General features: G+C 43.5%; 1 protein-coding gene across 1 annotated transcript in view; it reads left to right on the top strand.

Moving 5' to 3' along the window:
- cfap74 (cilia and flagella associated protein 74) overlaps positions 1-12,004 on the top strand; it is a 51,280-nt gene extending 39,276 nt beyond the window's left edge. The window contains exons 26-40 of the mRNA XM_035536523.1: positions 494-770; positions 1,059-1,220; positions 2,090-2,250; positions 2,358-2,492; positions 3,011-3,120; positions 3,236-3,291; positions 3,529-3,648; positions 4,086-4,241; positions 4,799-4,907; positions 6,603-6,757; positions 6,936-7,074; positions 7,784-7,911; positions 8,131-8,265; positions 9,183-9,289; positions 9,578-12,004. Of these exons, the coding sequence (XP_035392416.1) occupies positions 494-770; positions 1,059-1,220; positions 2,090-2,250; positions 2,358-2,492; positions 3,011-3,120; positions 3,236-3,291; positions 3,529-3,648; positions 4,086-4,241; positions 4,799-4,907; positions 6,603-6,757; positions 6,936-7,074; positions 7,784-7,911; positions 8,131-8,265; positions 9,183-9,289; positions 9,578-9,662 (2,035 nt within the window). The 3' untranslated portion in view covers positions 9,663-12,004. The remainder of the gene's footprint in view (positions 1-493; positions 771-1,058; positions 1,221-2,089; positions 2,251-2,357; positions 2,493-3,010; positions 3,121-3,235; positions 3,292-3,528; positions 3,649-4,085; positions 4,242-4,798; positions 4,908-6,602; positions 6,758-6,935; positions 7,075-7,783; positions 7,912-8,130; positions 8,266-9,182; positions 9,290-9,577) is intronic.
- The last annotated feature ends 417 nt before the right edge of the window (positions 12,005-12,421 follow it).

Raw genomic sequence — 12,421 nt, forward strand, 5'->3', positions numbered from 1 at the left:
TCTCCTGTTTTCTCTTTCTGTTTTATTCATGCATTATCGTTGACAAAGCCGTTCTCTGGTAAATGTGAACCTGCTGAGTTGCTGTGAGCGACTGGTATGCAAAGCAATTCACACAAGCAAATTCCATTTAAGAATTCAGCACGAGCTGAACAGCTACTGGGGTGTTGAAACACTGGGTGAGAAATGGCAACACATTAATACATAGGTATTAATGCATTTAATTTTGGCCAGCAATGTTACATATGACAAATGTTAATGACTGACTATAATTTATTTGTTTTTTAAAACTATCATTCTTTTTAACCATTACCATTAGCAACTTGATTTTTTTAGCAACATTTGGAAGAACAAGGATGAACTTATCATATAGTCATCCGATTATTTAGCAAATATTTTGTTCGTTTGTCATTGATCTTTTTTGATAGAACATCTTGGAAGACTGCGCATGCACTCGCATGCCGTCACTGACCAAATCCGTGTCCTTCCTACCCAGAGACTTCCTGCTGGCTTGTCGCGCCGTTGGCGTGCGCCCTTCGCTGGAGCTCTCCGCTTCGCTGGTGCGCTTCAGGGCGACGGCGGTGGGAGATCGCTCCGTGGCCGTTCTGTACGTGTCGAACACCCGCGCCAGCCGGAACGAGCTTTCTCGCAGGGGGCCAAGGGTCGGCGAGGGCCCTGCAGCTCCTGTGGTTCCTAGGCTGTTCTCATTCACCCCACCAGAAAATTCGGGCATAACGGTGACCCCCGCCAGGGGGCACCTGCTGCCTGGCCAGGTAGAGGCCGCTTAGGCAGAGCCAGTTATATGTGCCCACACCCATATCTGCAAGTAACTTAACTACATTGTGACCAAAGCTTCAGATTTAACATGCTTTTAAGCAGCTCATTTATTTCTGTCTTTAATTACATAAATACATGACCGTCTTAATAATACAATAGATAATTAATAGATACTTAATTATTAATAATATTTAATAATGTTTATGCTCAGATTAGGTTTAGGGCTTGTCAGTTTGTGTCCTCCAGTCGGGTTTTGACCCTGAGAAAGTTAATGCCTTCCACAGAAGTGTCTGGTCCAGGTCACTTTCAGCCCGTCACTGTCTGACGACGCCATCAGGACGGAGGCCATGCGGCTCGCGCACCGTAACGCGGAGCGGCGCGCGCAGGTGCTCCAGAAAGCCGAATCTGAGTCTGGCACTGGAAAAGATGCGGAAGCAGAGATACCGGTATGAATTTTGCACTTTACGCACACTAAACTAAATACGCACACTAAACAAAATACGGCTAAATACTTATTGAAAATGAGCCCTTATTGTGAACCAATTTGATCACACCTTTTCCAGGTGATTGAGATCATCTGAAAAGACTTGTTACCTGCAGGTGGAACAAATTAGGGTTGAAACTCTGGCCCTGCAGGTCGGCAGAGGGCTGTTGACTGCTGTTCTAAGGCTTGTTCCCCTTTCTTGCCCTAAGCAAGTGTACATTTTTATGATGTTGTCAGAGGGCAGGTGAAAAGCATGTAAGTGTTCAAGGCTTCGGAGGGTTGAGAGCAGGATTGGGACGTTTTATGCCTCACATCCCTTCACCTTAAACGTCACTGCTGATCAACCGTGGATTTACTGTATTTTGCCACCATGCTGGGATTAACTGTCCCTACTGTTTTTGCTGTGTCGCTCTAAGGACACAAATAGACTGGATAAATCTGACTGTGAATTCCCTTCTTTCATGCAAAGTGATGCCTAAACATCTGCACTGTTTTTCTGTTTAACATTAACCTTAACATTAAACCAAAAAACAGGCTTATTCTCCACACTTATTAAAGCAAGTACCCCGTTGGGGAAAGTTTTAAAAATAGGACACCCTTCTGTGTTGCACACCTAAGCAGGCACATGCAAACGAGGTATGCAAGTGTGAGTAATGGGACGGAATCTAAATAAATATGTAGGCAAATTTAAGTGGTTCCAGTGCACGAAGCTACTTCATCCAGCTACTGTCAAGCACCACAAACGAAAACAGAATAACTTTTTTCACCGTAACAGCCTGGCTCTAACTTAAGTGTGATGCGTCTCCACCCCGCTTCTCACTGTGCCTTCAGATGAAAAAAGAACCGCTGCAAGACCCCAGGAAGGAGAAAAAACCCACCCTGAATGGAGGCTCGGCCAGGCCGGCGGTGAAGGAGAGGCCCAGCAAGGCGTCCCTTGCCCCCCGGGGCGGTAGTCCCTTCCGGCCACCTGACCCGGAAGACGTCCTCGAGGGGTCGGTGTCTGGGAACAACCCGCGGTATGGCCGCCTCTGGACAGGGGTGTGAGATCGGGCAGTGCGTAACTGAAAAGCACGGGTGTCTTGCTCTTTATTCTCCCCAGCTCTGACGACTACGCCCACGGCAGGGCCTCCCTCCTCCGCTCGTTCAAAGACCACGTCAGCCGCTACGTCGTGCCGTGCCACGTGTCTGATGCGGACATCGCGCAGCCGAAGGGGTCCGAGGTCCCCACGTGCAGGTAATGCTCCCACCACTGCAGAGAGATAGAATCAGCTATTGGCCAGAAAGTTTAAAAAAGAGACGAAGCTTCTGAGTGTTCTCTGAATAACCATATGTTCAGAGAGTGTGTTTTTAATTCTGTTTCCTGCACAGATTTGGTTTGATTTCAAATTAACATCTCTTACATTTATGGCATTTAGCTAATCTGTTTATCCAAAGCAACTTACAATTATGACCTAGTACATTTTGAGCAACTGAGGTTAAGAGCCATGCTTAGGGGCCCAACAGGAATGACTTGGAAACGGTGGGGCTTGAACCGGCAATCTTCTGATTACTAGTCCAGTAGGTTCTAATATGCCTTCTTATAACATCGTCAAGTATTTTACTTTTATCTATAAGCATCACAATAAAAACCAGTCACACACATTCCTTCTGCTTTTCCTGGGACCGCAGTCAGTGAAATTTAAAGAATACAATCCTGATCTCAGCACGTTAGCGGCCCAGGCTAAACTAACCAATGAGAAGCCTTCTCTCCAGCCCCTACAACACGCTCTACCTGGAACTGCACTGCCCAGCCATCAGGCCCAAGCTGGTGGTGATCTCTGACAGCGGGCGCACTACCGTCAACTTCAGCCAGGTGGCAGTAGGTAATGCACTGGCAAGATTTGCCTCTGCACAGGTTATTGGTTATTAATGTGTTCCTCCCGCTTGCCTTACCTTCTCTTGGAATGACCTGCGGTTGGATGGTTTGCAATGCTGCAGGTCAGAAGGTTTTGAAGAATGTGACGATCCAGAACATTTCATCAGAGCTTGTGAAGGTATCCTTCTCAAACAAAGCATCTGCCAGTTTCCTGTGTTAAAGTTATCATTGTTTATTATTATTGGTAGTAGTATGGTTGTTTGGTTTTTGCCTTTACTCTATTCAGAATTACTACTGTAACTCTCTTTTTTTTCTTCTCGTTGTATTAACCGCATTCTTGTTGTATTACGTGAGATACGGCACCGTATCTCTTCTTTGGTATTTGAGAGGCGTCAGTACTTAACTCGGGCTGCAGCTGAAGTCTTCCTTGCTAGACCTGAACGGACCGTTCTCCGTGCTGAACGTCTTGAGAGCGGTGAGGCCTGGGGACACCCACACACTACTACTGGCCTTCATGCCAGCCCTGGCCAAAAAAGTGAGTGGTACTGCCCCAGTTGGCGTGGAGTGCTTAGGGCAAAAAACAAACATGAATTGCGCAGATTTGATTCCTGATGTCTTGTGTTGAATGTTGCGTTGTCAGGAGTATCTTAGTGTTGGCTCTGTTGATTGCTTTGTGTCAGTTACACATCTATGAAGTATTTTAGGAATGGCAGCCTCCTCTAATGAGATTTACATATACGGTATTTAGCATGCTCTTGTCCAGAGCCACATACAATAGTCTCCATGTAAGATTTCATGTCTCCATGTACATAAGTGGGGTGACATTGTTTTCTTGGAAGGTGTGAATAGAAGGAAAGTAATCCATATTACAGCTGGAGATTTGCTAACCAGAGAGGTTTTGTGTGTGTGTGTGTATATGTGTGGTGTATATGTGTGTGTGTGTGTGTGTGTGGTGCATGTGTGCTGGGTCAGTACCGAGAGAACCTGGAGGTGAGCTGCAGCCAGACGGCCGTGGAGCTGACACTGTGCGGTGAGGGCGTGGCCCCGCTCGTCACCTGTTCGCTCGAGGGCCAGGTCACGAACTTCGGCCACGTGCTGGAGAGAGAGAGCGCCACCCAGTGGTTCACGGTAATGCCACAACCTGCTTGAGCACCTGCTGTCACGCGCATGCTACGGAACCACACTCCGCATCGATTGTAACGACAGAGTAATCAGGAGGAGAGACGTCTAAAATCTCCCTGAGAGGTCTCCTTCAGTCTCCTTACTTAAATATTATCGCTGGTCATTCACCACTGATCAGTTCAATGACAAATGGGTCATTTATTACGACTGGCCATCTAAAAAAGCGAAAAACAAAACTAAAACAAACAACAAACATCCGGCTTGCTTGAACAGTAGCTAAAACGCATCGCTCCCATTCTCATCATCCTAATTTCCTCATCCCTTCAGTTCTGTGGTGAAAGAGGAAAGTCAATGCGAACACGTTTGCTCAATTGTTCGATGTGAACAAACGTAAGACATGAGTGTGTTCACAATGGCAGAGCTTGGATGACAACATATGAAAGAGTTTTCTATGGATATTAGTCAGTGGTAAGAGTGGCATCATATCTTTAACTTTTATCCTTCATTGTTTCTCTCTCTCTCTCTCTCTCTCTCTCTCTCTCTCTCTCTCTACTGATGTACAGCTGCAGAACTCCTCCTCTCTGCGTGTGCAGTTCAGGGTGGTTTTGGGCAGCTCACGCGATCACAGCCCCAAACGCTCGTGCTACGCCTTCATGTCCGCCAGCCCCGCGGGTGAGGCGGTGCAGACGGGCGCCCGCACACCCACAGAAACTCACACCTGCCAAGACGTGCTGCTGTTTAGACAGCTGCCGGCATGTGCTTCACACAGCCCCGAAAAACCCAAACGCACTCGGGAAGACGGCTCGTTCCTGCCGGCGTGCTTTCTTCTCGGCACAGGCTTTAAGGACGCACTTTATGTTGTAGTCGAATTCTAGAACGTAAGCCCAGTTTTGCCAAATCAGCTGTCACCAGATAAAACCTGAACAACCGCTTGGACTCGTCATGGGGGACATAGAATGAAGAACACCTTTTTCCTGCCATTTTTAATTTTCAGTTATTTTTTTTTTTTTACTAAATGAACTATTTTTGAACAGCCCCTGGCATGCGTGCGTGTGTGTTCTATTACTTTGGAGTATTTTTCAGACTTTCCCTATTTTAGGAGATTTCCTCTATTTTAGATGAGCACAATTACTACCACAAATTGTCAGTGCTTTGGCACCATATTTAGTAATGATAAAGAGGGCTGTATCAGAATTCTGCACTTGAAGACTCCTTATGTAGAATTTAGAATTGACTGATCTTGGAGCCTGGAGGCTGTTGGTTATTTCAGTGGCAGTTTCTCTGGGTGTTTTTCCATCCTGAAGAGCAGTTACTTTCCTCTTTACTTTTCATCTTAGACAGTCTTCACATTTGTTAGGCTGTGTGTTGAGCCCTTGCAGAATTAGTAAAGTAAGTCATTGGGTATAAGGGCTATGGAATCAACTGTAACATTTAACATCTTAAAATCATTTAATCCAGCGATTTTCATCTCAGTCTTACCATTTCTGCTGGGTAATACCAACACTGAAAGCTTTTCATGTACGTGTGACTGGCAGCTGAACATGTTCCGTCAATATAGGATTAGAAAACCGCCGGTAATATTGGACGGCGTGGTCCGTATTTTTTGGATAATCCATCTTTCTGTCTTTCTGTAGCAATGGCTAAGCGTGGAATGAAAGCAGGGAGATTGCAGTCTGTTCGCTTCACCACTAGGGGGCAGCGTGTATCCGTTGTTTCAACCTCCGGCGACACGAATATGCTCGACCCGATTGCTGTCTGTAGATGTTTGGTCACGAATGCGTTCCCTCGCCACTTCGCCTCCTCTCCTCGTCGACTAGTTACCCCAGGGAAAGACAGAGAGGGCAACAACCTGACACTGGCGCGATCATCACCTACACGTGATCTAAGATCAACTCGCCGTGTTGCCAGGCAAAAAAATTAAGTGTAGACACAAGCTGATTTAACAAAATAACGTATACGTTCGCTGTCGGAGCAGCGTTTTCCAAGATGGAAATATTCCCAGGTCACAAGGAGACGTAGGGCGGGAGTCAGATCTCGGTGCAGATCTCATCTTGTCCTGCGTAACACGTTTAAGGCGTGTTTTCTTGGCGTATGCCTCCGAGACCCTGGATGTATTTCGGGCATCCTTGGACTGGCCCGTTTTCCGAACAGTGCCGTTGCTCCTGCAGTCGTGCGGGCTTTTGGAGTGCGAACGGAACCTGTGTTATAACTTCAAAAATATATAATCTAGTCCCAGCTAGATTTGAATGTGCAAATTCACTATATCACATTATCCTGTTGGTCTGTCCATGCCGAGGCCGGTGTTAAGGCAGTTCGGGGCTACACGAATGGGGCCCTAATCATCTTCTGTTCCAACCCAACTTCCAGGCACGCAGAACTACAACGGCCAACGCGTGTTCAGTGTGTCACCGACAGAGGGCGCCATTGGCCCCGGAAAAACTCAGGACATCGCCGTGACATTCCAGCCAGACCACGAGAGTCGTCATTACCAGGACACACTCCGAGTGCAACTCATGAATGAAGTGAGATCGCTTTGAACGGCCTGCAGCAAACCTGTTCATAAGTCTTTTAAAAACATAAACAGTATTATGCAACAGGAAGAAAAGATGCATCGCTGTTGATTGAGTGACATGTTACAGGCTTATATAGATATTTAGACGCGTGTGTTTTTGTTTTTTGTTTTTATTTGTGTCTCTGCAGCAGACGGTGTGCGTGGTGGAGTTGCGGGGCGCAGCACGGAGGCACACCGTGTTTGTGTGCGGTGGGGATGCATTAGATGTGTGTGCTGAATCGCTCCTCCCTCGCCACATATATAACACAGGGATGGCAGCTCCTGCAGGTGCACTTTCTGACCTGCCGGCCGTCTCTTAGCACTGCTCACACAGTTATGCACAGTGTTCTCATTTGTCTCATCTTTTCCATTTTATATAATATTAGAAATTTTTTTTTCTATTATATTTGAGTATTTTGCGCTGTACTTTACCAGTTCTTCTGAGTGTAAATATATATTAGGGGAGTATTTTTAATCCTGTATTATATTTTATGTTTTGCGCTGCTAATTTCATTGGGTCTTTTGGGAACTTCAGAGTCTTTTCTGATATGCTCCTCTCTTCGAGCTTCATATTTAGAGCTTCAAGTGCAGAATAAGCTTTGGAGGATTCAGTCTCCCTGTAGTTAGTCAGAATAAGGGTTTATGCCATAATCCTGTATCTGACAAGTTAAGGAAACATCCACTAGCATGGTGTATGACCTGGAAAAAAATATTACTTAAAATACTTGCACGGCCATATTAAAATGAAAGTTAATTAATGTGGTTTGAGATATAACAACCAAAGATATGTAACTGATTGCCTTCAGTTCTGTTGTATGTTGTGTTGTATTTTAGTCTTAAAGTATTTTGTGTTTACACTTGAAGTCATTAATGCTTGAATTATACTCTAAATATATACTAAAGTGTTAGAGGTCTACTTAACCCCTTTTTTTTTTTTTTTTTTTTTGGCTGACACTTTTACACACACACGCGCGCGTGCGCGCACACACACACACAGAGGTTGAGAAGCGGCCCACCCCGCTGTTGCTGACTCTGAGGAGTGTGTACTGTGAGGGCAGAATGGCAACAGCAGTCCGGGAGTTAGAGGTGGGCTGCATCCGTAGCACACAGCCCGCTGCTAAGAAGGTAAAGATCTGCAGACGTACTGCACGCGTGCCACAGCAAACAACTTCAGCCTGTCACAGGTTCTCAAAGTTACGATGCACAAGAATTAAAGGTAGGGTGTTTGTTTGTTTATTGATGTTCTGGGTGGTCATGCAGAATGTAAATGGAACTAGCACTCTACGTCTTGGTTTCGTTACCTCTTCTTTGCTGTTTACATCTCTTCTCTCCTCATTCTGCCAGAACATGGAGTTTTTTTGGGAGAACATGGCTGCTTTACTGCAGCAGGGGTTCAGTGTGGAGCCCACCCGAGGAAGCGTGGACGCAGGCCACAAGCGCACCATCACTATCACCTGGACGCCCCCTTCTGGCCACACTGTGCGTAACAGGATTGAGAGGAATTACAAGGGTCTTGTTGGTTCTGCTTGTGTATGATCTCATTTAATGGGACCATGAGAATACCATCAGTTTTACTTCTAATAAGTCTATCAAACTTGTACCACAATTAAGAACATATAGTGCTGAAACTGTCTGATGACTTCACAGTCAAATGATGACATAGCATGCAGCATGTAGCCAGGCCCAAGAGAAATGTGCTAATGTGAATGACATTCAGTATAACCTTTACACACATGGCAATTAAGTAAAATACAAATAAATTATTTAAGTTTTGGGAAGTCACATTATTACTACTTTCTATAAATGCGTTTGATAGCTGTTTTCACCAATCCTCTGAACTGGATCCATAACCATCATGGTAGTGTAGGTAATTAAGAGTATACACATCACCTCATGCTCAGTTGAAACTGTTAGTCAGTTACTGCTGCTCTGATGTGTGGTCCGCATGGCTTTTACAAATTCAAACTGAGGCTGATTTCTATGTGATGGCGTTACAGGTAATGGCATGTCGTCAGCCTCCTACTTATCAGCTGTGATGACTGAAGCCTTTAGTCTAATGGTTCTTGTAACAGTTTGCCTCCCCACAAGGCTTATAATGGAGTTTAATAAGAGAATGGCTACGTGGTCCTGATGAGTATAGAGAAGCCCCCTCCCTGAAGATCTGAATCAACAAAAAGGAATGCAGTCAGGAAAATGTCTGAGCTGGATCCATTTAACATGCCTGGATATCTCTGGCTTTCTGGAATGTTCTGTGCTTAACACACACAGTTTCCAACAGAATGGACCACCGATTTTGTGTCTGTCTGTGTGTGTCTGTGTGTGTCTGTCTGTGTGTGTCTGTGTGTGTGTGTCTGTGTGTGTGTGTGTCTGTGTGTGTCTGTGTGTGTGTGTTCTAGCCCAACGAGGTGGTTCAGGTGTGTGCTCCGCTGACTTTGAAAGGAGATGAGACTGAGGTCTACAGTGTCACACTCCTGGCCTGTGCATCCCACCACACACACTCTGGGTGTGTACTTCAGTCATCTCTTAGTCTGTAAAGAGTCAGTGTTTACGATGGTACCAATGTTTTAAACAGCCTTTTTTTTTCCTTTTTTTTTTTTTTTAATAAATAGCCTTTATATTAAATAATTTAATTCATAGCTGTTTTTATTACCCTATAGTCCCTACAATAAAAAAAGGTTTACACACTGTATCTGTCACAGAACACATATGCTCACAAACTGATTGTATTGGTTTTCTTGTTTACTTGTTAATGAGACAGTGTGTAAATTTTCTATGTGCTACACCCTTACAGGCAGAAAAGAGGAACCCCACCATCACCATTATTTGCTACAGGACAGCATTGCACCTCTTGGGACTTTAAAGCATTTAATACTTAGAACAAACATTAGCAGGTGACTGGAAGAACTCTTGCATACACCTCATCAGCATCAGGCAGCAATAGTTTTCTTGTGTTTTGCGGATGGGAGGATTAAATCAGTTGGAGGACGCTGGCCATTTGACAGCATTCAAGTGTAGAGTGTATGCAAAGGACATGGCCTGACCACGTCATCTATCATGTCATCATAGCATAGGGAAGTTGCCATTACCAACAGTTGCTTTAAGATTAATAATATAAGAGCTGCACAGTTCATACTAAGAAAACAGATGTGTTTTTATAACAATGAATTAACAATAGCAATAAATTAGTTTTTACATTGTCACAACAGTAAGCCGTAATGAATGTCCATTTTTGTATAGATAGCGCATAACTATCAGTTGTGTGGTTGTTATAAAACTTGATTCATTGATTCTGATTTGGTCTTTTAAGTTGATTTCATTGTTGTTACATTGGTAATTAACATTTATCTTCATAAACGGTAAAGCGTTGTTAATGCAAACCTTCCAGCAAAGTTGCATGTTTGATCTGACCACCATCTGGAATGAACGATATTATTATAGCAGTGTTATGTTGTGGCTCCTGCAAGCTGCATCTAATAATTATGCAATCATCGGAAAATATGAACCACGTCAGGAGAGGTTTTCATCGGGTTTCATTAGGTCGTCTTTCTTCCTCGAGAATCCCCAAAGTCGGGTTTTCATGGCGAAAACATGTAGATAGAGAACAGGTTTCAGCACACTTGGCGTCCTCATCTGCAAGTTGAGACCTAGTCCAGAGTATGGACAGTACAGTTTGAGAGATTTACAGTCATTCTCAATCCTCAAGGAATTCCGAGGTGTCCAAAACAACTTTGGCACCCATTCATCCATGATTATGCTTCCCTCTAATATGCCGTTTTATTAACGTTGACTAGGTAAGAGTATTTGCTACAAAGCTTTACCATGGACATTAGGATAAAATGGTCTAATATATGTCCACTCCTATTCCTGAATTATATAGAAATACACTTGCACTGTTAAACCACCAGCCTTTAACGAACTCTTATGGAGTTAATTTAATCTGGATAAGATAATTAAAAACCTCTGTTTAAGAAATTGTTCAGGCCAGTGCATTACTCATTTTTGTAGATGAAAGTAACAGTATTTTGGACATTTGTTGAAGGAAGGCAGGAAGCCGTTATTTCCAGTTCCAAACATATAATAAACATTATAATAACTTATTGTAGCCTCTAAAGCTCGTGTTGAGTTTATCTTTGACATTTATCCTTCTCACTTGAACCAAATGAAGTCAGTGAAGCACACTTACTATAAGTTCATCTATGCACACGTCCATAAAGACGGTTAGATGCACATGGGTTATAGACTAGAATATAGATGGAATCTATAGACTGCTTGGGAAGTTGTCGTCCATAAACCTGCCAGTACAGAGATCTGATTGAATGTCAATATGACATGCTCTAGTTTGCCAGCAGATATCAGTAATGCTGAAGCTCAGCCAATAGGAACAGTCCATTCAGAGAGAGCCATGCGGTCAGCATTTATGACAGATTGGAGGAGATTACTCCAAATCAGATTACTGCATCCCAATCCTGCTATAAAAAGCAACGTCATTATAAGATTATCAACATATAATGTCAGATTTTTTTTTTTTTTTATGAACCTCATCTCATAATTCTTAGGTGACATTTGTGCTATTTTGCTCCGTTTTTAAAGACTAATCTAATTTGGTCACTGATATTTTTTAATGCCATATGATACTGCTACTCTCCAGGCTGCAGAGAACCATGCAGTCAAGCTTTGGAGAAAGCTCATCTGCCAGACAGCTCTGCACAGCAGTGTCCTTACACAGCACAAAAACACACTTCTTCATAGGTGCACCTATTGTATAGTTGTAGGGCCAACAAGCTAAACAAACTTTGTTTCATTTCAATCTGAACTTGATCTTTGGATGCACGCTTCGTCAAAGCCCCACATTTGGTTTCATTTGATGAGATTTCAGCTAAGTTTGATTTCATTTCATGAGACTTCAGCCAAATGCCTGCTGCAGTGTTGTGTAGTTTATCCTTTGCTCCACCTGTTTAAAACATGGAAATGAATTATGAGCGCAATATGGCAGTACTTCCCAAGTCCACTTGGTGGACACAACTGCTTGGAGAAAGAGTAGCGCATAACAAGCCAGAAAAAATACAAAATTCTGTCATAAATATACTGTGTGCATTTTAGCTTAACAATTTCCATTGCATATCCTTTGAGCAAGTGCACATTGCTAGGGTGTGATTTAATATATAAAATACAAGTGCACAATGTTAGGGTGCAGTTTAATATATAATATCCAAGTACTGGCTTCCTTCACTGCACCCTACATGTATAGCAGCCTACATGTGTGTGGCAGTAATAACTAGATCGCTTTGCTAATGGGATACCAAGGGACACGTTGCATAGCTGCCCAACATACCAAATACGTTTAGAGGAAGAATCCCAGACAACTCACCATGGTTCTGATTTGCTGGAGATGGCGGTTCTTTCCAGCTGAGTCTTAGTCAGATGTCAGATCTATCAAGTTAGATGTTGGTGCTTCGGTATCATGATTAAGTAAACACTGGTGCATTATTTGAGTATGCTAATTACACTCTCTTATGCAGTGACACAGGTTTTTTGTTAGGTCAGAATGTCACCTGTAATTTAATGGTGTTTACATTTATATTGGGTGAACCATAAGGCTTTTATATATCAGCTGCTTTTCTAGGGACAATAAATA

The sequence above is a fragment of the Electrophorus electricus genome, chromosome 18, assembly GCF_013358815.1.
Source record: "Electrophorus electricus isolate fEleEle1 chromosome 18, fEleEle1.pri, whole genome shotgun sequence".
NCBI classification, from domain to species: domain Eukaryota; kingdom Metazoa; phylum Chordata; class Actinopteri; order Gymnotiformes; family Gymnotidae; genus Electrophorus; species Electrophorus electricus.